The sequence below is a fragment of the Mesoplodon densirostris genome, chromosome 15 (genome assembly GCF_025265405.1).
Source record: "Mesoplodon densirostris isolate mMesDen1 chromosome 15, mMesDen1 primary haplotype, whole genome shotgun sequence".
Taxonomy (NCBI): domain Eukaryota; kingdom Metazoa; phylum Chordata; class Mammalia; order Artiodactyla; family Ziphiidae; genus Mesoplodon; species Mesoplodon densirostris.
Genome location: NC_082675.1, coordinates 33,989,911 through 34,015,921, shown reverse-complemented (window position 1 = coordinate 34,015,921; position 26,011 = coordinate 33,989,911). Strand labels below are relative to the sequence as shown.

General features: G+C 41.9%; 1 protein-coding gene across 5 annotated transcripts in view; it reads right to left on the bottom strand.

Moving 5' to 3' along the window:
• Positions 1 to 8,655: 8,655 nt before the first annotated feature.
• The window catches only part of EPB41L3 (erythrocyte membrane protein band 4.1 like 3), a 141,114-nt gene continuing 123,758 nt past the window's right edge, over positions 8,656 to 26,011 (bottom strand). For 2 of the 5 annotated variants that reach the window (XM_060118981.1, XM_060118982.1), the window contains exons 14-22: positions 23,546 to 23,737; positions 17,192 to 17,266; positions 14,407 to 14,529; positions 13,420 to 13,803; positions 12,492 to 12,623; positions 11,907 to 12,005; positions 11,398 to 11,478; positions 11,003 to 11,119; positions 8,656 to 9,792 (exon numbers count right to left, since the gene is read on the bottom strand). In XM_060118981.1, the coding sequence (XP_059974964.1) occupies positions 11,009 to 11,119; positions 11,398 to 11,478; positions 11,907 to 12,005; positions 12,492 to 12,623; positions 13,420 to 13,803; positions 14,407 to 14,529; positions 17,192 to 17,266; positions 23,546 to 23,737 (1,197 nt within the window). In that variant the 3' untranslated portion in view covers positions 8,656 to 9,792; positions 11,003 to 11,008. Of the gene's footprint in view, positions 9,793 to 11,002; positions 11,120 to 11,397; positions 11,479 to 11,906; positions 12,006 to 12,491; positions 12,624 to 13,419; positions 13,804 to 14,406; positions 14,530 to 15,037; positions 15,746 to 17,191; positions 17,267 to 23,545; positions 23,738 to 26,011 lie in introns of all 5 variants that reach the window. The other 3 variants (XM_060118985.1, XM_060118983.1, XM_060118984.1) reach the window with 3 other exon arrangements.

Genomic DNA, 26,011 nt, shown 5'->3' with positions numbered 1-26,011 from the left:
TTCAATCCTAAGGGTAATTTCACCTGCTTTAGAATCTTAACAGAACATCCCAGCCAATACCAGTAACACCCAAAGCTGGCTAGATTTCCCCAAATGCTCCTGGTAATCGAGCTCTCTCCAAACAGAAGGGGGGATGTCATGCTTCAAATGGATCACCCCTGTATCTTTTTGTGTGTGTGTGTGGTACATGGGCCTCTCACTGTTGTGGCCTCTCCCGTTGCGGAGCACAGGCTCCGGACGCACAGGCTCAGCAGCCATGGCTCACAGGCCCAGCCAATCCGCGGCATGTGGGATCTTCCCGGACCGGGGCACGAACCCGTGTCCCCTGCATCGGCAGGCGGACTCTCAACCACTGCGCCACCAGGGAAGCCCACACCTGTATCTTTTTGTAGGAAACTCCCCTTCACCTTAAATTCAAGTTTTTAAAAATTCAAAGCACCTAATGTCTGCACTTTTCAGAAAGTCACATAACAAACAGGCTGTCACAAGGAATTTATTCCAAAAAGCAACTTTCAGACTCTGAGGTCAGTGACGGCCATCTCCTTCACCTCCTGTCTCCACGACACTGTGTAGTGAGAAGAAATAATATATGAAGACTCTGATACACGGAAAAATCCTTAAAGAGTGCTTTGAATTCTCAAAAGAGAAATTATTCACAGTTTTATTGGCATTAAGTATGTTACACAGTATTGTCAGCCTTTCAACATTGTTAAGTCATGTATCAAAGATATGGCAAAAACTAATCAGACTGTCTGTCCCACCTATTTCTGGTAATTGAGAGGTTTTATACAAAAAAATTCCATTGAATTCTTAGTTCTCTCTTTTCAAATAGTTCCGATAATTCTCCTTGTACTTGAAGAACATGCTCTTCTGTTTTTAAACTTTCCTTACATGGAAAGTTAACACTTCTATAGATCTAGAATTATAAAGCTGGAAGAACTACTGGATAAGAAATCCAATCCAGCTCCAAGCTTCTTGCGGGATATCCTAAGCCAGTCCCCAGAGCTGACATCTTTTCTATGTGTTGCTTTTCCTTACCATCTCTAGAGAGGAGATTCCCCACGACCTCCATCACCTGCTCCAAGTTATAAAAACCCTTTCTTCGCCCCCACCTTTCTCTTTACAGCCCTGACTTTGGACTTCAGCTGTGGCTCCTTCTGGGGGTGGGCATTGCAATCAGTAGCCCTTTGGTGACTCTCGGTCACTTGTACTGGCATTGTCACTCTGGGGACATTTCCCTTAGACCTCTGATGGTCTCCACTGTCATTTAGGTTAACGTTTCCGCAGTTACCAGAGCAGAGGACAGAACTGGTAACAGACGGCTATTTGGCATCATGAAATGCGAGCCTGAGGAACCATTCCTGCGTGAGAAGCTTCGAGCATTTCCTGTGTCCTGCTCCTCACCTTCCCACCACCTCCTTTGTCTGGTGTCCGGTGGACGCTCCACATCCTTTAAGGGTCGATCCCAATGTTGCTTCTCCTATCCCACCCTGGAGAGGCTCTTTCTCCTTTGGGCTAATTGTCACCACTATTACACCTCCCATTACATCTATTGCATACTGACTTTTCTGTCTGCTTGCTCACCTCTTTACAAGCATCCTTCTGAGTGGCCACGATTGGTTCTTCTCTAGTGTAGTTTATTTCAAGGCTTTCTGAGCCTATAGACCTGTCTTGGGTGATTATAACAAACTAATGCTGAAACACTTTGGGGGGGCATCACTGCAATATTTTAAAAATCATTTTTGGTGCCTCTTTGGAAACTTCCTACTTTTCTGTCACTTTGGTTATTCTTATCAATGTTTACAAGGCAATTCCTGATGCCCCTTAAAGGTACAATTTCTTTGACCAGAGTTGTTATTTCCAGCCTAACTACAGGTGGTACTAGCGTTGCCTTCATCGCCTTACCATCGTGCTTCTCTTAGTGTTCCTGGGGGCCACGCCCTCTGTATCTCTCAAGCTCCCAATACGTGGGGGAGATAATGGTATTGCCTTAGGCTTATTCAGCACTAGAAACATTCCTTATGTGACTCTCAGAATACTGTCTCAATAAATCTTCACAGTAATTTGTATGTGGATAAGTTAATTTACTTTTCTAGAAGGTGAATCACAATAGGTCAAGAAACGTGCCACCCAGCTGTTCTCCTAAATCAATGCTCTTTCTACCAGGCCAGTAGTTGTCAAAGTGCCATCTCCAGATCCCTGGCATCACCAGCACCTGAGAACTTTCTAGAAACGCTCATTCTCAAGCCTTGCCCCAGACCTACTGAATCACTGGGGGGCGTCCGTGTCTTCCGACGCATGCTTGGGTCTCAGGGCCCCTTCACGAGGCCAGTGAGTCTCCACGCTGGCCATCCATGGCATTTGTCTGCGATCTCTTACAAAGCAGTAATGCTGGGTCCCACCTCCAGACCAATGAACTCAGACTCTCCAGAAGCTCAGACTTTAGTTTCATTAAAAAAAAATCCCCAAGTGATTCTAATGGGCATTTAGGCTTAAGACCCACTGCTCTGGAGGACGCAGAGCCTGTGCTGCCTGTGAATTCCTTCTTAGTCCTTGGGAAGCATCCCCAGGAAAGGTGTCGGACATGACCCAACTCAAGCACACAAATGTTCTGTTATCACTTATCAACTCTCTCTCTATTCATACAAAAAGGGCCCATGCAAATATAAAATCCCTCTACAGAAAATTAATATAGTTAATCCACTAATATGTGCACGCCCTTACACACACACACCCCTTACCTGACAAGCCATGCAAGAATCTTACGAACATGCATGTCTAGGTTTTGGATTCATGCTGAACGTTGCGAGGCATTGTGCTGGCTGCCTCGTGGGCATGGTTTCATTGACAATATCAGCTAAATTCTCACCATAGGAAAGCATGAGGTCATCATAAACACGCGTTTCTTTTTTCCCCTCTGAACAAAGTGAACACTGACCTGGATACAGGGAAGGATCCTAGCTAGGGTCACTCCCATTGCTTGAATCCTAACAAGAAAAAGATTTTTGCAGCTTCTGAATTCTCCCCAAGCAGAGGGCTATTTTTTTCTCAAGCAGAGGCAATTTGCTCTTCCTGAGATAAACGAGTTTGGATTCTCACATACAGAATAAGGGATGCACAGCGTGGAGGGGAGAGGGGGACAAATCAAGTCATTACATCAAACTGCCATTTTCTATTTTACAAAGAACTTTCTCATGCGTTCCTATTTGGTAAGGTACTTTGTCAAAGAACCAAAGGGTTTTCACCATAACAACCTTTGTAGTTGGCTACTGTTCTCTTTTTGAGTCAACCGAGGCTCAAATGCTTAAGTCACTGCCTTAAGGTGACAAAACTCATTAAGTGGCAGGGATTGCTGAGTCCAGAGTTTATGGGTTTTGTTTTTGTTTTAGGCCATGACTGCTTAAAGAAGACAGCGCTGGTGAGAGACAGCTTTATGGAGAGAGAAGTAAAGGTTAAGCAAACCCAGAAAAGCACTATCTTTCAATTATACTGTGGTAACACTTAAAAATTACTTGCATGGTATACTAAATTACTACCCTTAAAAAGCAAACGCACCACTTAAACCACTAATGTGGAAATTCAAGGCAAAGCTTATTCATTTGGAAAGATCTCACACAGAGTGTTACTATAAATAACTTTAATATCTGTAATAGAAACTCATCTATCACCATTCTAATTAGAATGTGACTAAAGAAATCAGTATTGAACAAAGGCGTTTGTAACATTTGGTGCGGGTAATAATGGCTTTGAAGTTCCAGGAAAAAGTCAGTTTTCCAAATTTCTCCTCATTTACATCTCACTCAGTTCCCAAATAAACTGTTTTTAAAAATATGTATAATAATGGTGACAGACACTTGAAGAAACTGGAAAAGTAGAATCGCACAAAGAAGAAAACAAATCATTACATATTTTCCCCTCAGAGAGAGAAAATCACTGCTACCATTTTGGTAGATGTCTCTGCATTTTCTGTGTCCAGATAAGCAATTCTGCCTACTTAGCATCATAATGTATAAACTGTTTTTCCCACTTTTACACTTATTAGGATTATTTCCTCTATTACGTCAGTATTCTACAATTTTGGGGGGTTGCACAGTATACTGTCTTATGTAAATACCATTATTTATAAATTTTCCACTGTGCTGAATATTTAAACACTTTGGTTTTTATGAGCAACACTGTGTTCAACAGCCTTATACGTTAATTTCTGTAAAGCTCTGTGCCTTATTCAGGAAAAATTCCCAGAAGCGGATTTGCTGGGTCAAAAGGTTTGTGAAATATTTAAGAATATATGTCTTAACTGAGTCTACTGCAGACAAATTACCAACCTACACTCCTAACACAAGTGGCTTTTGCTTTGCATCCTCCCAAAGCTTAGAGTTACAATGATGTTTTGGCCAACTGAAGGTTGGAAAATCATACTGCATTAAGCTCTGCATTTCTTTGTCATTGCTTGTCTTCGGGGATCATTTAGATTTCAATTTTTTTAACATCTTTATTAGAGTATAATTGCTTTACTTCGTTGTCTTAGTTGCGGCTGTATAACAAAGTGAATCAGCTATAAGTATACATATATCCCCACATCCCCTCCCTCTTGTGTCTCCCTCCCACCCTCCCTATCCCACCCCTCTAGGTGGTCACAAAGCACCGAGCTGATCTCCCTGTGCTATGCGGCTGCTTCCCACTAGCTATCTATTTTACATTTGGTAGTGTATATATGTCCATGCCTCTCTCTCACTTCGTCCCAGCTTACCCTTCCCCCTCCCTGTGTCCTCAAGTCCATTCTCTACATTTGCATCTTTATTCCTGTCCTGCCCCTAGGTTCTTCAGAACCTTTTTTTTTTTTTTTTTTAGGTTCCATATGTATGTGTTAGCATATGGTATTTGTTTTTCTCTTTCTGACTTACTTCACTCTGTATGACAGACTCTAGGTCCATCCACCTCACTACAAATAACTCAATTTCGTTTCTTTTTATGGCTAAGTGATATTCCATTGTATATATGTGCACATCTTCTTTATCCATTCATCTGTCGATGGACACTTAGGTTGCTTCCATGTCCTGGCTATCGTAAATAGTGCTGCAATGAACATTGTGGTACATGACTCTTTTTGAGTTAGGTTTTCTCAGGGTATATGCCTAGCATATAAAAAAATGGAATAACCCAGTTTTACTTAATGAGTAAATGCTCATTCAAACATGAGGCCACCTCTATGGCAAGTCACAGCAGACACTTCTGACACGGGTTAATTTACTGTAGTGAGAAAGATAAAAGAGCATCTGTGGAGGTACAGCTAACCCTCATTGGTAAGTTAGGGCAATTTTAGATCCCTGTTCTAGACTCCATGTTGATTTTTTAAAAATAGCTAGGATTGATGCTGACTTAGAAAATAACATAATAGAAGGAATGAAGGAAATGGATTAGAGTAATTGTTTAAAAAAATGGACTGAACAACTCTATAAGGTGCATGATCTAACTCACTGTGTCCAGCAGGAGGGACATGGTGGTTCTGGGAAATCTGAAAGGAACAGGGAAGAGAGAATGGGAAAATTCTTCTGGGAGAGTGAAACTGCATGAAATCTCCACATTATTAGCGCTGCCCTCATTTCTCTCGCTGGGGCAGTGATGTCTCAGCATCAGTGCAGCTCCATCCATTAATCGCAATACTGAGGAAGGAGCAGAAGTGTCCACACAGGCTGGGGCCTCACGACTAGGTTGAGCTCCATGCTGGCCGCAGTGGACAGAAAGCATGCAAGGAGGGCTATTCCCTCGACTTGGTAATTCACTCTATGACTCCAGAGAAAACATCATGAAGATTTTTTAGGGCTTGGCAACTCCACAACGAATGTTTCTGCAGATCCCTGTGTGATTATCATGGAACTGCAGGTTACCAGTAGGCTGGACCACAAAGCCTTTAGGTTTGTAACTTGTTTTTCTGCTCATCTGAGAGACCCACAAATTCCTGTTTTCTTATGACTCTGGACCTGAATCTTAGAGCAAACTAAGAAGCAAACATTTCTTCTCTGGGAGGCCAAGAGCTAACTGTAGTAGAAATCTTCAGTTTCTGCAAGTGTAGTAACGGGTCTTTTATACACCTCACACAACGCAACAGTTTTCTGTATTAGTAGTATTGGCTAAAAACAAATGTTCTGAGATTTCCTAAGAGTTTAGCAATAAGCACAAGCCAGTTTTATACATTAGTGGGATCTAGCTTTAAAACTGTTGGATTAGGGAATGTGAGATAGTGACTGATTAATCTCCAAATCTGAATTTTAAATTTGTTGGTGCTGTGAGCAGAACCTGTGACTTGCTTGTGATCAACAGAATATGGCAAAGGTAATGGGAAGCCCCTCCCTTGATTACGTTACTTTGTATAATACTCTGTGTTTTGCTAGCAGACTCACTCTAGGGTATCCTCCTCCATTTCTGGCTTCAAAGAAGCAAGCGTCCAAGGGCCCTACACAACCAGAAGAAGAAGAATTCTGCAAACAACCAAAGAGAACTTAGAAGTGTATTCTTGGGACTTCCCTGGTGGCACAGTGGTTAAGAATCCACCTGCCAATGCAGAGGACACGGGTTCGATCCCTGGTCCGGAAAGATTCCACATGCCGCAGAACAACTAAGCCTGTGCGCCACAACTACTGAGCCTGCACTCTAGAGCCCGTGAGCCACAACTACTGAAGCCTGTGCGCCTAGAGCCTGTGCTCTGCAACAAGGGAACCCACCACAATGAGAAGCCTGTGCATCACAATGAAGAGTAGCCCCCGCTCTCCGCAACTAAAGCCCACGCACAGCAATGAAAACCCAACGCAGCCAGAAATAAATTAAAAAAAAAAAAAAAGAAAAAAGAAAAAAAAGAAATGGATTCTTCCCCAGTCAAGCCTCCAGATGATACCCCAGGCCCGGCTGACACCTTGATGGTATCCTATAGAGAGGACCCAGTAAAACCATGCCTGGACTCCTGACCCACAGAAACTGTGAGATAATATATGCATGCTGTTTTGTGCTGTTAATTTGTGGTAATTTGTTATTAAAGCAGTGAAAAGCAGACACAGATTTTGGTTCTAGAAATAGGGCACTGCTGTCACAAGCACCCAAGTATGTGGGAGTGGTTTGGAAAAATTCTGAGGAGCATAATAGAAGGAAAAGAAAGCTGAAAATGTGTAACTCCCTTGATAATGTAGAATTTTATAAAAATGAATGGGGCTTCCCCGGTGGCGCAGTGGTTAAGGATCCACCTGCCAATGCAGGGGACACGGGTTTGAGCCCTGGTCCAGGAAGATCCCACATGCCGCGGAGCAACTGAGGCCGTGCACCACAACTACTGAGTCTGCGCTCTAGAGCCCGTGAGCCACAAATACTGAGCCCACATGCCTAGAGCCCGTGCTCTGCAACAAGAGGAGCTACCCCAATGAGAAGCCTGCACACCGCAACGAAGAGTACACCCTGCTCTCCACAACTAGAGAAAGCCCACGCACGGCAACGAATAGCCAATGCAGCCAAAAATAAATAAAATTTTAAAAAAATTATTAAAAAAAAACCCCAAGAAAGAATGAGCCCTCACTGCTGAGGACAGAGAAACCTGAAAACACTAGGTTTGGTAAACACGGCAAACATGGACAGCATGGTGACTATAATTAATAATAGAAATAAATATATAGTATTATATATTTAAAACTTGCTGAGAGTAAACTTTAGAAGTTCTCATCACAAGAAAAAAAAACTGTGACTATGTATGGTGACCGTGGTACCCAGCTTTATTGTGGTGATCATTTCAGAATATATACACAATATCAAATCATTATGTTGTACCGAGAAAATACTATATGTCAATTATACCTCAATAAAAAGCTTAGAAAAATAAAAGAGTGAACTTTTTGGACACAAAGTAAGCATATCAGATGCAGGCATATCAATAAAGGGTTAATTTTCATATCAATAAAGTGTTGATTTTTCTCAACACGTTTCTTTGGATTGGCTTTAAACACAATGAAAATGCTGCTTCAGTTCCTAAAATGAATACTTAGTACTGACAGTAAGGACAAACTGAGAACTCCTTCAGAGATAAATGACAAGACTGACTCCCCTCAGTAAAACTAAGCTCTGTGGTCAAATCTAGTAATTTTCTGAGGGAGAATAAAACATTTTTTTTAGAGTTTTTTGAAAAGTCCAGAAGTGAGGTAAGAAATGCCAGCGAATGCAGTTAGGCGTTAGGTGGGCGGTTGGTAAGAGAAAGGCTGATTCTTAGTCCCCGGCATGCGAGCAGCTGGATGTCAATGAGCTGCAGGAACACTCACCGCCCTGCAGACCCAGCTGCTAACCTGCTCGTCTCTGGAGAGGATGTGAGGCAGAGGTGTCTCTCTGGTAGATTAAAACCCCCCAGAAACACTGGGGTTACAGCACAGCCTCTCTTCTAACAGAAAAATGAAAACTCTGAAAATGAGATTCTGTGATACTAGTTGTACTTTTCAAGGCCTGCATAGGCAACCAACCATTTATCTACACGTATTTTGTTCCCCATCTGTCTACACTTTTTATCCTGGAAAAAGACAGGCTTTCTCTACCCTGAAGATGAATGAGGCCTTTGATGTCATGCAAATGTTAGCTCTGGGCCAAACACATACAATCCTGAAAGTAGTACACTTAGAGAATAAGAGGTTTAAATGCATTTACCATTTTTATTTTGCTATGCGGAAACATACATTCACCATGGCTGTGCGATGCGGTTGACAGTGAAATGGAGAATATAACTTTTTGAAGGCTATTTATAACTAAACACTAAATAGTTTTATTACAGTGGAAATTCTGTACAGTTTAAGGCTTGGCTCTGAACTAGACTGCAAATATGGACCAGATTTGGAAATAAAACACTTTTTTTCAAGTAAAAGAAGAAAAATCCATTAAAAAAATACAAGGACAAAGAAATGAAGAAATGAAGAAAGAAAACAAAGCAACAGAAGCCCAATGGGTTTTCCCGGAGTGAAATTTCATCATACGGTGAACTAACAAAAATACAGGTTTTCTTTCCAAAATAATGACAATTTACATATTTAGGACTTGTTAGGGAACTCTGGGAAGCTTTCCAGACTGAACACAGACCAAAGCGGACGACGGGGAAGAAATCACATTAATATGCTAAAGTCAGTACTACTTTATAACGGTTAAATTAGATTACATAAAGCAGGATTGTGAGCATTAAATATTTCCAGAGGATCGGAGAGTCGTTACTGCTGACAGGTAAGAGTAATAAACCAGAGGAAATAAGTACAAGATTCAAGTTATTTAATGAATAAACTCGGTTATTGGCACATCTAATCTGGGAAAAACCTGACACACTGGACTAGACAGCTTCTAGCAGTTTAGGGTAATCTTTGTTGATCTGTAAACAAAAGATCTGTCACCTAAGAAACGGCAATTTTGTTTAGACTTTAATAATAATCAGCTATGAAAGGCATGGATTGTTTTATGTGTTACATGAGATCACGGTTTCTATTGCTGGTTATGAACGTGCAGGTGTAGCTGAGAACTTAGACACTGTGTGAAACGTAAAAATGCTGCTTGTTTTGTAATTGTATTGTTGCTTCATGCAATATCAGTTTAGTGATGCTGACTCAGATTGCTTTATTATGGGAAGATCTCTGCCAGTGTCTTTATTAAATGGTCAAGGTCAGTTCTTCTGGATTGAAATTGTCCATGGGCAGATACAAATCAGTGGGCTGGAAGAGGAAACTCCATATAGACTCTGGTTTTTCTAATGGTTTGCATGACTGGCTTCAGGTGCAGCCTAGGTTATTCCTGTAGAAGAGAGATTTGATCAGTTACTCATTTGAAAACATCTGAGTTTCCCTCAGATCGAGGTCATGGGAAAAGTATCTTGTACAGTTATAAAATGCTCTTTTTGACAAGATACTGTAAAATACCAGTGTACGTCACTGATAGACTTTCTCTGAAATAACCACATCGCCACCCAAGTGGCTGAACTCACTGAAGAGAACTCTTTTTTGGGTTTTTTTTTTTTTTTGCTTTCTATCTTCCAAATTAGCTTCTTAATTTGAATATAATGAGTGATTTTTCTATTTTTTTTCCTTTGAGAGAAGCCACTCATCAATCAACATTAACCAATGTTAGAGAACGTACTTATTTCATTTATACATGTAAAGCATTTAAGAGACTTTTATCACATAACCAAGTGCGCAAGGAGCTGCATTCAGCATTCAAAGCCTTCCAGGGATGCTCAGGGCCCCTCGAGTTCTCGAGGGGCGGGTTAGTATGCATGACAAGTCTGTGCACACACAGAAGATGCTGTCTGCTCGTGATGTCGGCCAAACAGTGGCTGGAAAGGCACGCGCTTTCTGGAGGAAAGCAGGACCACAAGACTGTATTTTTGCTTCCTCCTGAGACACAATACTACACTCGGGAAAAACATCATCCCAAAGCATACAGGGAATAGATGACATCCACAATGAGAGTGAGTGCTCTGGTCTCAAATTGTAAAACAAAGCAAAAACAAAAACATAAACAGGCTAGAACCAAACACAGTGGAAGAGAAAGCTTACAATGGCATAATGCTGCCAACAGAAGGAGAACGGGCTATATTTTATTTCCCTAGTATTTGGAACACACAAATTGCACCTCTCAGAACAAAACCATCTTAGTTCTGATTAGGCTACATGGCAAGTGAAACCAGATCTGACCTTTCAAATGTGGATAATGAGAGGAGCACAGAGCATGCATTAAGAGGGAGCATGCACAGGACCATGCAAGCAGACTCTACTTTCTCTTTATCCTCTAACTGGCAGGGGATGTAAAAAGTCCACAGTATGGAGCCTCCAAATATGAAATAAACCAGCAGCCGCAAACCAATTTTCCATCCTCTTGATACCCAGAGCCCTGCAAATGCCAGTGAGAGAAAAAGGAGAGGGAAGAGGCAGGGGGAGGGAGAGAGGGAAGCCCTGGGCCACATGCCAGCCAAGGCCAAGCCTAGAGAACCAGCACCACCTCTTACCTGGGCTCAATCCTCTCCATCTTCAGGGGTGATCTCTGTCTCTTTATGGACCACTACTTTGGTCACTGACATGTCAGGGTGCTGCTCTTTGGCCTCTTTAATTGCCTGAGCCAGTGCCTATCCCCAGAAAATCACAGAAGGGCAAAGACAAAAAGGAGGTGGGACGTGCAAGATCAGAGCCAGGTGGAGACTTATGAGCAAGATTTATATACACAATTTACAAATGGGATACAATGACTGCAAAGGGGGGGCGGTCATACATTGCATATCAGAAAGTTAATTCAGAAAACTGTTTAGACTACAGGCTGGACTAGAAGGACAGCTCTGGGAAGAGTACGACCAGCTAGTGTTTCTCTGTCTCCCTGCCAGAGTATCTACCCTCTCTCACACGCTACCTGGTCATGGTCAATGTCCGCGTCTCCCGTGATGACGATTCGCTTCTCGATTCTCGTCTCTGAAATGCCTCCTTTCACAGTCTGAAAGCAACAGATAAGCATTATCAATTTACCATCGCTGTTGACTGGGGGAAATGGCGGAAAATGCTGACACAGCTTTAAGTTGCATCATTCATTCTTTAAGAATTGAAACAGAATCCTATGGCAGTTATTTACAATTGTTAATTTCAGAAGTGAAGCCAGAATAGAGGTCCTTCGGGTTTGGCTGGCTGGTGTTTCTGGAACATCTACCATATGCCATGCACTGGAGTTAAGGGTTATGCAAAGGGCATCAGAATGCATATTCTTAAACGGAACCTGGCATGTGAGGACAGATGCACCACAAATACAGCAGCCGTGAGAGCTCCCATGCAGCTGCCTGGCATCCTGATATTCACCTATCTGCTGGTGCGGCCCAACCCAGAAGCTCTGAATGGATACCTTCCTGTATCCGTTCCCACTCCACTTACTTTGGTGATGTGGGTGGTGGTCGTGGTGCTAGTGGTTTCAGATGTGATCGTCTGTGCGCTCATGAGCACACCTGGCTCCAAATCAGCACCAAGATCAACCTAAGCAAGCAAAGGGGGAGACGCCACACTTGAATATTGATGTTACCTCTCCAGACGTCTGCTCTCTTGGTTTAGGGCATGATGATGATTTAACTATCTGCACAATCACTGTGCTGTTCCATCAGCATCTGGGAGCTGTCACTGACTAAAGACTGAATCAAACTTGGCCATTGTTAACCCTCATTAAAAAGGTGGGACTTCAGAAATGTGAGCAGGGGCTGGTTGAGCTAGTGTTCTTCCTTATCTATGGCTAGGGAGATAGATTTCTGAGCCTCTTTCTACATTTCAAGTTATGTGAAGACCTGCTTAAGTCACCTGCTCTTCCTTGATTGGTAATAAAATTACAATTACTGCACCATTCTTGATAGAGACAGCTGGGTCCTCTGAGTCTCACAAATTAAATATCATGTAGTGACACTTAAATGCACGAAGCCATTCAAGGGGTAAAACAGGTGCCAGGGCTCTGGCCTTCATAGACTGTCTTACCTGTGATGATTCATATGTTATGGTTTTTGTTTCTGTGTGAACTACAGGCACTTCCTTGGTAGAAATTTCTAGCTTTACTCCTCCTGGTGAAACACTGCCAAAGCTGATGGCTTCTGTCTTCACAGTTGATGACTATACCAATGGGAAGCAGGCAGAGTGGCTATTAAATTTTGAAAACACATACCTTTGTTTTTTTCCCTCCCCTCTTGGTGGATATATATAAGCACAGGTTGGTATGAAATAAATGTTTACATTTTACATGGGGGTCAGTTGGGGAATGAGGCACACAACAGATACATGTCAGTCTCCCAGAATTCATATGGAATGTTCCAGGTGCAAGAAAATATTTCGAAGGAAATTGAAAAAAACCACTTTTTTACATTCCCTCTCCTCTATCTCATAAACTAATTTTAATAGATTAAAAAATCATAAATTAGCCTTTTATTGAAAAACTTCTTAGACAGAAGGAACAAGTAATAAAACATGGAACCACTGCCCCTCACCTCACCCCCATGTACTTCAGGAATTTCAATAAAAGAGAATAAAGAATAAATTCTAGCACTTGGTGCCTGGGCAAGCCTGGTTTTGGTCCTTCTGGATAAGTACACTGATCAGAAATAAATTTATCAAGTTTTCTAATATCTTGGCAGGCTATGCATCTCCCAGGTTTACTGCCAGCCAGTTACAGTAATTGCAAAGAGAGTAGAAACCATTTCCTGGAACTTTAGATTGTGAATAATCATTATATATGTTTGCATGGGACCCCAGACCAGCATGGAGACCCCATAATTGCCATGTAAGAAGGCAACAAGAGGAGAAACAAACTGCTCTTGGAAAAGGAAGAAAATTAAACCTAGCCCTGCCTTTATGCTTAACTAAATTTCAGGGACTTACTTCAGCACTAAAAGTAACATTAACCGCTAGTTACCTCAAAATGAGGTTTTTGTTCCGAAGCCTCAGAAACGTGGATGGCTGCACTCTGCTCCTCCTCTGGCCCTTGGGAAGCAGGTGCCACTTCTCCCTGCTCGAGGACAGCTTTGTCGGCCACCTCCCCTTTTTCCTCCTTCGCTCCCTCAGTCAGAGCAGAGACCTCCTTCCCTTTCACATCAGAAGCATCAGGAGATGCTGCCTGGGTCACAGCATCCATGTCATCTCCAGCTGCGTAAGAAGCATCCCCACTCGCATACACATTCATCACATGTCCTTCCTCTACCAATGCCGTTTCCTGCACAACCTTCTGGGTGCTAAGTGGCTGGGGGCGCTGGGTTGTTTCCGTCTCTATTTTGCCAGACTCCGTCTTGGTTTCCGTTTTCTGCACGGAAAAAAAATTGTGGTGTCAGTGTGACTTTCCACAAAGCAAAGGTCAGAAAGGAAAAAAAAAAAATGCAGCCACTCACCAGGGTACCTAAAGCCGGTACCAGTGCTTATAACCAGCAACGCTTAGAGAAAATATAAATTAGCTTTCATTCCCCCCACCAGAATCTTTGATGCCTGCCCTCTGCCTGACACATAGCCTCGAACCTGTGCTGCTTCTTCGGATGTCGCAAAAGAAACAAGAGTGCAATTAAACAATTAAAAAACCAAAACAAAATGAAAGCATTGGAGCACATGCATATTGGTTTGGGCTACTTCCTTAGACCTAACAGGTGACATAAAATGCTTTAAGAAATTAAATGCTGTTAAGACGTCTCAGCACGATTGCTTTCCGAACATCTGAAGTATGTTCTTGTAATGGAACTAAAGACACGTGATGCAAACGTGGGACAGGCACAGAGGGGTGTAAGTGAAGACCCCTCTCAGGTGTTTAAAGCAAAGCCACTTGGATGCAACACACACACACACACCCCCCAAAAAGGCACAAAGAAAAGGCAAAGAGGCAGAGATAGAGACACCGAGGATGGAAACAAAAGGCCACCTGCACCCAGCTTTGAGAAGTGGAAGTAACCCCTCCTATGAATTCTGTCGGTTTTCTCGCAGACTCTAATAAGCTGAAGATTTCAGAGCCATCCATGAGCTTTTCTCCAGAAGACTGTTTAGTCTGAGTGAACAGAGAAATGGAGAGTCAAGCACAGAGGTCGGGACACAGGAGGGCATGTACTCATTCACAGCTGGTTAGACAGAACTGTAGGCGTGGGACCCAGGGCGAGGGATGGAGGGATCTACAGACAGATTTGGAAACACACAGGAATGGGAAATCAACAGCAAATCGGGGTGAGCAGGGGCTCTGGTTTGGTAAAGCGGAGAGAGTTCCTGGGGTTAGGGCGGTGCTGGGTGAAGTGGATCCTTTCACCCGGCACCGGCACCTCAAGCCCCGGCAGCACCACCCCACCTCGGGGACAAGAGCTGGAAATAAAACGGCAGGTATCTCAATGCTCACGTCAGACCGCGGTAGTGACTTAACCATGAAAACAACAAAAAAGCTTGGGTTGGCGGCTCTCAACATAAGCCAAACAGCAAGAGAAATGGAAAGGCTCGGGGTGGAAGGGCTGCCTCGGCAAACGTCATGCTGGAATCGGAAACGGCGGCCCAAAGGCGGCACCGGTTACCACGACTTGGGACGTGGCCGACTCTGTGACAACGTATCGGGTGGTGGCGACGGTGACGGCCGGTTCCTGGGAGTATCTCCACTTGGACAGGCTCTTCCTGCGGGGACTGAAGGGCCCCACCTTCAAGGTCTCGGCCTCGGCCTCGGGCTCCGCTCTGCCCAGCCGCTCGCCCTCCAGACTGGCATCCCTCCCGGGCACGTGGCTTTTCTCAAGAGCATCATCCTCGGGGCTCTGCTGCCGGGACTCGGCTTCCCTGATGGGGGCCAGCGACTCCGACAGCCTCCGCTTTGGAGTGTGGACCTCAGGCCCCCTCCTGGTCCTGTCCTCGGTGAGGGCTCCCAGGACCTCGAACTCTGCCAGGACAGGGGGGGTCTTCACGGACTCGGCTAGTCCTGGCTCAAGAGGGGAGGGGGACACCACCTTCTCCCCTTCTTTGACTTTTCCTGTCATAGTGACAATTTTTCCGGACACGGTATCGTAGGACTTTCCGAGTGTGTATATTTTCTGTTTGTTCTCTTCCTTCAAGTGCATTTCTCGGGCCAAGTCTTCGAAGCTCTGCACTTCAATGGCGCTAGATCCTAACGAGTCGGCGGGGATGTCATCAGTTCTAGTGCTCACGGTCACCACCTTGTACGTCACAATCTTTTTTGAATCACCATCAACTACCTCAGTGGGTATTTTGTCTACAATAACCCAGTCCTCTGTGCCCTATATTTGGAATATAAAAGCTAAATTAGAAGTTCTGATGGTATCTCACTTCTAAAATAAGAATCCTTTAAGGCAATCAGGGTGAGAGCTACACTCAGGCCTGGGAGGTGACTGCACAGGGCTGGGGTTATTTTTATTAATTATGGCTGCAATCTCTTCCCATCTGAAATTTATTAACTCTAACCTGCAACTTGGAATACGGTCTGTGTGTAGACTCGCAATTTCAGATCTCTTGAAATACTTTGGTGGTAAATTTTGCAAAGACTATATTTGATCTTATGCTAAATGTCTGATCATTTTGTATGTCAAGATTAAACAACATTTTTGAAGCTGTTGTACAAGTTATTTAGCTTTACTTGTGTGGACATAGAAAAGACAGTTTTCCATGTGAAACAGAACACTGTACTTCACACCTGTTGTTCTCACAGAGAACGTGCCAGCATTTCCACAAATTTCTGTGAAAACCATTTTCCATGTTTGTGAATTATACTTCCTTATATGGGAGACAGAATCCACTCTAGCACTTATTATCCAATAAGTATTCAGTGCACCTGTGCTCCAGGCATTGTAATGAACTATTTCCCACTGTTAGGACACTGTCGGAGCCTCTCAGAAATAGGTCACAGTGGTCTGTACATTGTTCCGATTTTATTTACAACCGAAGTTCATCGTCTCAGGAGTTTCTTTGCCAGTTTTCTTAGTGTTAGTTCCAATAAGGCAGAAGAAATGCAAGTTATGAAACTTCTGTATTTGGGGAGCCTACCAGGACGCTAGGAGGTAACTAGTCTAACAGGTTACAGAGGGAAGAGAAACCAAGCCAGGAGCGAGGGAGCACCTTGGTTTACATTTTAAACTTGGACGTTTGCTACTTTTTTATTTATCCTAGCCTGAATCTAGAAATAGGTGGGCCTTAAGAAAAAGGATTACAGATCCATCTATAGGCTGGTGCCGGATTAAACAAAATGAATTGAAAAATAACCTCTAGGGTCGATGGGACAGTTTTCTGGAAAATGATTTGACGAGAGGTAACCACAGAGCCTCCTTCCTGAATTTTCTTTATCACACTCAGCTAGTGGGAAAACCACTAAAAGTTCAGAACTTTCAAAATCAGTCAAGGTCATCTAAATTAGCATCACTCTATGGGTGAAAGAGGTACTAAAAGGTCCAATAATATCATTACAAAGTATAATTATAATGCTTCAATGACCACACACAGATATAATCACCTAGGAGCAAAAGCCACAAAGAAATGACAGCTAACAGATAACTAAAATAGTAACAAAATTCCCTACTTCCCTCCCCAGAATCTAAACAAAAATGATATACCTACCTTAATGGCAAACAAGGTAAATTTTAAAAAGAAAGGAAAAACTACAGACATTTTAATGACACTGAAATCTGAAGAGCAATTTCCTTCTGGAAAATTCCTTAATGTTTGTTTTTTACCTGAGACTCAAAGAATGGAGAGCTTCCTTGCTGCAAAAATAGAACCTTTTCAGAAATCTCTCTTTCTTCTTTGGTCTGTTTGAATAAAGGGGGTTGGGTTGGAGAAGAGGAAGCAGACAGTTTCCAAAAAGGCAAGTTAGGAAGAGAGTTCTTTTCTTGTGCTACACATATAATACTCATTCATTTTTTTTTTCTGAAGAAGTAAATTAGTGCCTATTAATTTGGAAAATGGTCTGAAGCCATCTCAACATTTAATAATTATTTCCCAAGAGTAACAGATTATGTTTTGAATCTCCGGTGTTTTTAGGATTCAAACATTTCTCATTTCTACAAACACAGAATATGCAAGAGTGGCATAAAGAGCTTTCTGGCCTTTCAGTAGTGTTCGTATGTCAGTGACCTGCAATACTGTAAAAGTGAGTATTAAAATGAAAATGTTAAGATTAAAAAAAATTAAGTTAGGAATAAATCCTCACTTCCATGTCTGACAATTTCTTGATCATATTCCCTACTGAAGTGCCGCCTGATACAGAGAAAGGAAATACACATGGGTCACTGCATTAGCTACGAATCTGAAAAGCCCAGTTATGCCTAGATTGATGTCTTTATTCCACAAATAAACATAAGGTTGTAGCTTTATTTGAACTTTTATAACATGGTAAATAATCCTGAAAAGTCAACTTCAGAATATCTTGGTGAAGAATTAAGTATTTGAAGTCATAGTGTCTTTAACATATAAAATTTAAAAGGACATTAAATATGTTATTTTAGAACAGTTTTTTTTCCTTTCATCTTTTTATTGCTTCCTTTAGTATTAAATAGGCATAATTCAAGGGGCAATACGTTAGCTACCGAGCCTGTCTCTGTGTACAGCACACGACTGCATAGAATAGTGAACAAAAGGATATTTTGGTAAAGTCATCTAAAAATAATAATAGAAAAGTTCAAAGTTTCTAGACGAATGGAACTTTGAAAATAAACCCTCTTGTTGATAAGTAATCTAATTTTATGAGAAAATAAACCCTCTTGTTGATAAGCAATATAATTTTATGAGAGGTATTTAAAATTCCTAGGTATGTATTTTAAAAGCTATCAGTACTATATTTAATTGTTTGCCTGCAAGAGGTTATAGAGGAGCATCTGGAATTTCTCTGGAATGACCTGCTGACAGATTTTGATAGCACTGTCCTCATATGCTCCTTTTAAATGAGGAACAAATAAGACATTTCAAAGGGGGAAAAAAATCCCTGTCCTGCCCCATTTTGGAGAAAGATATTGCAAGAGACAAAATGTACCACGTGGAATCATTCAATGTGGATTTATTTTTTAAACTTTCAATCATAGCCTCTTTTTTAAACAGAAATAAGAAACAGGAAGTCAAAATTATAGATACTTTGCAGAATACCACGGCTAGGCCTCTAATTATAATCACTGAACTAAATATTTTCCTACAATGAAAGCTTAAAGATACAACAGCAGTGGTTTTCAGCATATCCTGTTATCTGACATCAACTAATTATAAAAAGTCTGTGTCTGTAAGTAAAAATGTCTACACTGTCTGCATCCAGAACTGTGCATGTCCCATAATAATGGAAAAGGGTATCATAAGGGGATAGATGTTATCATTAAATCCTGTATACTGTCAACCCCAATCCAGTGAGTTCTGCTAAAGTTAAGAGGTACTGATAAAGAAAAGCTGATAATCGAAACATTTACTAGGGGTTAAGACAGAGTCAGATGCACACCCTGACTATTTCATTTAGTTCCTTAAACGTTCATGCCTGTGTCACAGTTGGGACACAAGGCCCTACAGTGGCATGCAAAATTCACAGAGGTGTTACTTGCTCAGATGATTAAGGGTCTCTATGGAGCTGTGACTTTCATTTCTGCTCGGGCCAGGGGTTCTCAAATTGGGCTGTGAATTAGAATTATGCGGAGAGCTTTTAAATAAGAGTAATGTGTGGGGTGCACCTCTGACTAATTAAATCAGATTCTGATGTAGAACCCAGGCATCGGTATTTTAAAAATCTTGTAGGTGACTGTAATACGCATCTAGAGTTGCACCCCAGGGTCTGAATGGAAAGTCACAGAAGTCAGATTCACAGAATGGAGATAATTCTCTCTACCCATGAATAGATGATCCATAGTGAATGCATATTTTGCCCAATTTAAGGCCCATCCAAGACCTGAATAGCAAAAGTAAAGCTGGACAAGAAAGCAGAAAAATGCATAAAGAGAGTTGATTCTAGTTATTCATGGCAGTTGTGTTCTATGAAGTCGCCGTAACACTGAATTACTGAGTACTGAACCATAGCTCCTAGGGGAAAGACAGGGTCAGGTTCCTGGGAGCTTCTGGCCATGAAATTTTTGTCAACTGATCAATGCATAACCTTGTTTTATGTGTGTTTCTGTTTAAAGACCCCTTATTTAATATCTATTATTGATCCATTAACATCAAACTCACAGCCAGCAGCACTATAACTTATCCTGAACAAAGTGTATCTGACACACATATTTTCCTATAAGGCACATCTCAGCCTTCTTGTACTTGGGAACACTAGACAGCACTTCAGCACTATGCCTGGAGGTCATTTTAAATAGCAAAATCACCAACAAAAAAACACAAAAAAGCAAAAATGTGGCACTAAACAGGCCGTGAAACTTGTTGCCTGTTCACCTTACCTGGGAAGGTGTGCCTTGAGCAATTTTTTTTTTTTTTTTATCACATTGTACCTGTCTGTGAATTATCGTGAAAGCGCTGTTAATATTGGTTTTAGGGTTACAGTAAGTTTTAGTGAGTAGGTGAATTTGCACAATAAGGAATCTATGAATAGGGCGAGTTGACTGTATTAAGCTTACATACCAGTAAAACCACCAGCCACCTTAAAAAAAGAGGACAGTACTGGCATGGCATAAGTGCTAACGTGTATTGCACTGTGGTTGGGATTTGGAAACTTTTAATATTCAAATAACCATGAAGGAATATCTGTCCAATATGGACTAGGCCTAGGTATACCACAAAAGGCTGTCATGGGAAATATCTGCGGACAGAAGATGTACCGGAAACCCTTCATATCCCATCCATCTATCTTACGTTTGGAGGGCCCTGTATGTGGGTTTGCCTATTTTCCAAAGCTAATGATGATCTGCTATTATTTGCTTCTTTGGGGCATCATTGCTACTTGTCTCCTGTTAACTCAAACATTTGAAACTTGAAACCACTGGCAATAAAATTCCCACTTTATAATAAACATAACATCATATTCTTAGAATATAATCACCATTACTAGCTCACTATATTTCTAACTCCTAATTTTTCTCAAATTGGTCATAAACTGGTTGCATAGAAATAGATTTACTTAGGGTTTGACCACCACAGATAAAGAAAAAAGGTGGTCACATTAAAAATCAGGAGTCATGGGCTTCCCTGGTGGTGCAGTGGTTGAGAATCTGCCTGCTAATGCAGCGGACACGGGTTCGAGCCCTGGTCTGGGAGGATCCCACATGCCGCGGAGCAACTAGGCCCATGAACCACAACTACTAAGCCTGCGCGTCTGGAGCCTGTGCTCTGCAACAAGAGAGGCCGTGATAGTGAGAGGCCCGTGCACCGCGATGAAGAGTGGCCCCCGCTTGCCGCAACTAGAGAAAGCCCTCGCACAGAAACGAAGACGCAACATAGCAAAAATAAATAAATTAATTAATAAACTCCTACCCCCAACACCTTCTTTAAAAAAAAAAAATCAGGAGTAATTACATTTTTTTCAAAACAACATTGTATCACTGAGATTCCCAAAAAAATCCAACTAAGTATGGCGTCACTGAATCAGTTTCTTTACCCTTCCGACACAAGCAATATTACTTTGAGAAGTCACTTTAAAAAAGTAAGTTACATATTTTCTTTTAGAAATAATTGGAACTCTTTCTAAACTGGCCAATTATTGTTTAATTAATTTAAAGTGGGTCATATTAAATAAAAGGATAACATCAAATGAGTAATTTACTTAGAAAAATACCTCCCCTCTAAAATGAAAATCTTTTGTTTAGGTGTTTTTAAACAAATATGCTTTGTGTATGCCTAGCTGGCTGGGAGGATAAAATTATCTTTTGTGCTTTTCACAAAAGCAATAACAAAAGCCAATATTAAGTTTTAATACAGAAATGAACAAGAATTTGGAGCCTAAGAACTTGCCGGGCTGTCTCCAGGGCCCTCAAATGGAGGATAAACTGGATGTCACCAAGGGCCCCGGGAGAAGGGTCGGATGGCAGCCCCAAGGTAAGGGAAGCGCGTATAGCCCTGACCTCCCAGAAGGGATCTCTCTTCCTCTGGGACTTGAAGCTCCTTGGAGCTGCTTTTTCAGAGCCCCTTTGATAACCAGGGTTAGCCAGCCTTGTTTCTAAGAAGCTCTTCTTTACATCTAGCAAGTCTCCCAACAATTTCCTCCCTTCCCGGTGGCCGTGGAGTCCTAAGGTACAGCTTCTGCTCACCACTCAGCAGACACTTGAAAGCAGTGACTAAGCCAGCTGCTGGTCTCCGGTCTACGTAACCAAACTACTTTGTGCTTCTGCAGAGGACATCTTTCCTCCATCCTTTAATCCTTTTAAAACAATCCTTTCTTAGGTCTACTGCACTTTCTCTGCACCAACAGAGAATAAGGCATCCACATCGAGGGTTAAGTTCAGCGTATTCAAAGCATCACCTCTTAAGTTATTAACATTCTTTGGGGTCATCACCGTCATTCTCTAAGAATTAGAGGATTTAATAAGTGAAAAAATTTATTTTACTAGTCTAATGACCTAGACTTCGACAGTCCCTTGTTTATTATCACCACCTTTAACTGCTCCAAGCAACTACCCGAACTTCCATTCAAAGGGCTGCTACCGCGCGTGTCCCTGAGTGACGGCAGGGGAAGAGAGGCCTGACCTTTTCAGTGGCTATTTATTTTGTGTTTTTGTAATGTAATCCAGTATCTGCCATCTTCAGAGCCAGCATGTCCTTCCTTCTTTCCAGCCCTCGTAGAAATAGGGTAAACCAAACTTGACCAGTTACAATAAAACTTATCTGACTATAACTCGTAAGTGGCAGTCTTACTAATGCAGGAACTAAAATATTTAAATCAATCAGGAAAATCTGAAATTTTTGTGTCTTGAAACTCAAACAATCTGAATGAAACGGATGTTTAATGGTACAGGAATACTTTGGTCACAGGACTTTTCATTTATTCTGCATAAAAAGGCCCTTTACAAAGTAATTCAAATGGAGATATAGCTTGTCTTTTTTTTTTAAGTGGGATTGGAACTGTCATGAACATCATGATTGTGGTCACTTTAGATAAGCAGCTTTCAAGGGAAGAAAGAAGTTAATATGATACTAGAAAGATGCCGTTTTAAAAAACTACTTATTTTGAAAGACAGATAAAGAAAATAAGATGATGTGTAACAGTTGACAGTAAGATTAGTACCACTGCCACTATGGGTCCCACACAATGGGAGCCTTGAAGTAACACCAGCTGAATCCTCTATCTTTTTTTTTTTTTTTTTTTTTTTTTTGCGGTACGCAGGCCTCTCACTGTTGTGGCCTCTCCCGTTGCGGGGCACAGGCTCCGGACGCGCAGGCTCAGCGGCCACGGCTCATGGGCCTAGCCGCTCCGCGGCATGTGGGATCTTCCCGGACCGGGGCACGAACCCGTGTCCCCTGCATCGGCAGGCAGATTCTCAACCACTGCGCCACTAAACCTCTGGCCTCTGCGCCACTAAACCACTAAACCTCTGGCCTTTACTTTCCCTATTAAAAACCAAATAAAAACTGATTATAAGTCATAATATATATGTTTATATATATAAATCAGTTAAAATAACCAATTTAAAAAATATATATATATGCTACAAATAAAAATGAAATAAAAAACTGAGTATACCCATAAAAACCTGCTGTAGTAGTCCCAGAGTAAAGTATGCCCTGAAATGTTATCAACTTCAGAACACTGTTTACTCAAACATTAGACAATCTCAATAGGCCTCATCTTGCAATTGATGAGAAACAGTCATGAATTTTCAAGGCATTTCTTAAAGCAGCAGAAGTACATTCAGAAAAACTGTTGGTTCATTAAATCAGGTCAACGTCTCCCAGCTGTGAATCTAGAATAAGCAGATCTGAACCAGAGCTTCCTTGTTCGTTCCAAAGTACCATGGGATGCGATTACTCACTCCATGGCCACCTAGCATTGTACTGGCTATACATAGACAAGAGGTGAGATTCTCTACTCAGAAGCCTGCCACATCCTTTCCCTGCAGACCCTGCAGAGGAGCGAGGCTAGTGAACAGAAGACAAGTACAACCCAAAGCCTGAATACCGACCTCTTCAGGTACCAGCGGCTCGATCATGGGTGCCTCCTCCTGCCGGGCGGCTAGTCGCACGGGGGAGGTGGAAAGCCTCTTTTCCCATTCGTTCGTGATGGCAGTGTCTGTGGAGGTTTCTAAAAAGGTTCTTTTCAGCTCACTAATATTGGTCTGATGTTTCATCAGTTCATCTTGGGTTTTATCTAGCTCCTATATTCAGAACATAAAGAATCCAACAGTCAACGTTTTACGTTTGTTTTCCTTTCTGCGTGCTCTCTCTCGTTTTAAAAGTTAGGTCATTATCTCATTAGTAGTCAAAATAAAAGAATTCTGATCAGGGCTCATGACACTACCACAAACACTCTGGTGAAAATGTGATATTTCCCAGGGAAAACAAAATCTAGTTCACGCAAGCATAAAAATCAAAAGTTTCAAAGGTCAACTGTTAAGACTGTAATTCACATGTAACCAGAGAATTAAAATAAATACACAAGGAGGAAAGGGGATCTATGTCTAGGAGAGAGGAAGGAATCAGAGGAAGCTGAGAAGTCAACCGCACGTATCCACAGGTGAGAACACACCCTTCATGCATCATGGTACGAGCCCACAGGTTAAGCCACTAAAGGAAAACCAACACACACAAGCATGCACTGGTATATACCAATACCAACCTCTAACATAAGATTACTATGTTTGACATACACATTTTCACCCTTTATTCGTTTAATCAGACTATTCTGAAAAAAGTGGAGAAGAAAGGAAGGTAAGGGACATGATAGTCACATGAACAAGTGTCATCTCCACACTGCACCAACACACAGTCACCACCACGGAGCATGCTGCAAGATCTGAACACCACAGACAAACAATGACTTATCACACGCTGGCTTCTGCTTTTGTGTTTGATTTGGAATTTTCTACCTGTGCCTTGAGCTCTGCATCTTCCTCCTGGTCCGACTGCCAGCAGTAAGAGAGAGGGGGAAATAAAGTCTTACCATGCCATCGACTCTAAGATGGAAGGATGGGTCTACATAAGCCAGCTACATGGGGGCGCTAGTTTGCTCTTATGTGAGAAGACATTTCTTTCTTATATATAAACCACAACGTTCTCACACACAAATTATGAAGCTTAATAAGAAGACGGGAGCAAAAGATTCCTTGCCCCATGGGTCTTTGACATCTTAACCTGGACACTTCCAAGCGTGATGAGCCCACATGTGTGCTTGGGAGGTGACAGCTAGGACTTGGCGGGTTGTCCTTAAAAGACGTTAGCAACGGTTCAGGAAGTGGGGGAAGCCAACATCGAAATTAAAATTCACAAAAACGGCTATGAATATCCAATGATGAGAGCTCCCTTGGAGTGTAGGAGTCCTCGCAATAATCCTATGAGGTTAGCTATTATGACCCCCAATTTGTAGACTAGAGAACTGAGGCACAAAGAACTTAACACAGAGGTTCCCACATGAAAAAATTTCTTGGAACTTTTAATTTCTTGAACCCACCTACTTAAAAACAAATTTGGGAGAGGAGAGGGCTGATACGGATGGGGTAAGTGAGGAAATTAAATAGACTACCATCAACTACAAAAATCAACTATAAGACGCGGTCCAGAGTGAAATTATGGGTGACAAGTGGGTGATGCCAGAGCACATGGCCTTCAGCAAATGGATCACTTTGTCTGGGTCTCAATGGGGAGCAGACTATCTAACCTACATGCCCCACCTCGCACTGCTGTTACACTGGCTCCGGAAAAAAGAGAAGGGAAGCGTTTATAAGAAGCGTTAGAGGGCTGGAGGAATGCCGATTCTACAGAGGTGGTGGGTTCATAGCTCTTCATTTTATTTTTAAGCTTCATAACCTACCTATGTTATACGTCTTCGTTTGCATGCTTCAAATGTTATATAACAAAGTTTAAAACTGCTAGAGAAATTTATAGTATTTTTTTTTCCTCATAGCTGAGTCATTTTTTTTAACATCTTTATTGGAGTATAATTGCTTTACAATGCTGTGTTAGTTTCTGCTGTACAACAAAGTGAATCAGCTATTTGTATACCTATATCCCCTCCCTCTTGGACCTCCCTCTCCCCCCACCCCATCCCATCCCTCTAGGTCATCACAGAGCACAAAGCACAAAGCTAATCTCCCTGTGCTATGTAGCAGCTTCCCATTAGCTACCTATTTGACACATGGTAAGTGTAAATATGTCAATGCTACTCCCTCAAATACCGTATATTAACGCATACAGATGGAATCTAGAAAAATGGTACTGATAAACCTAGTGGCAGGGCAGGAATAGAGACGCAGAGAATGGACTTGTGGACACAGGGAGGGGGAGGGGAGGAGAGGCTCGGACGAATTAAGAGAAATTTAAAGTAGTAGTATTAAAATATTTTTCATTTACAGCATACCTTAGGATTACAATGAAATTTACTGAATGTATCAGTAGTTACATATAACTAATTCTTACAAAATTAAGATGCAATT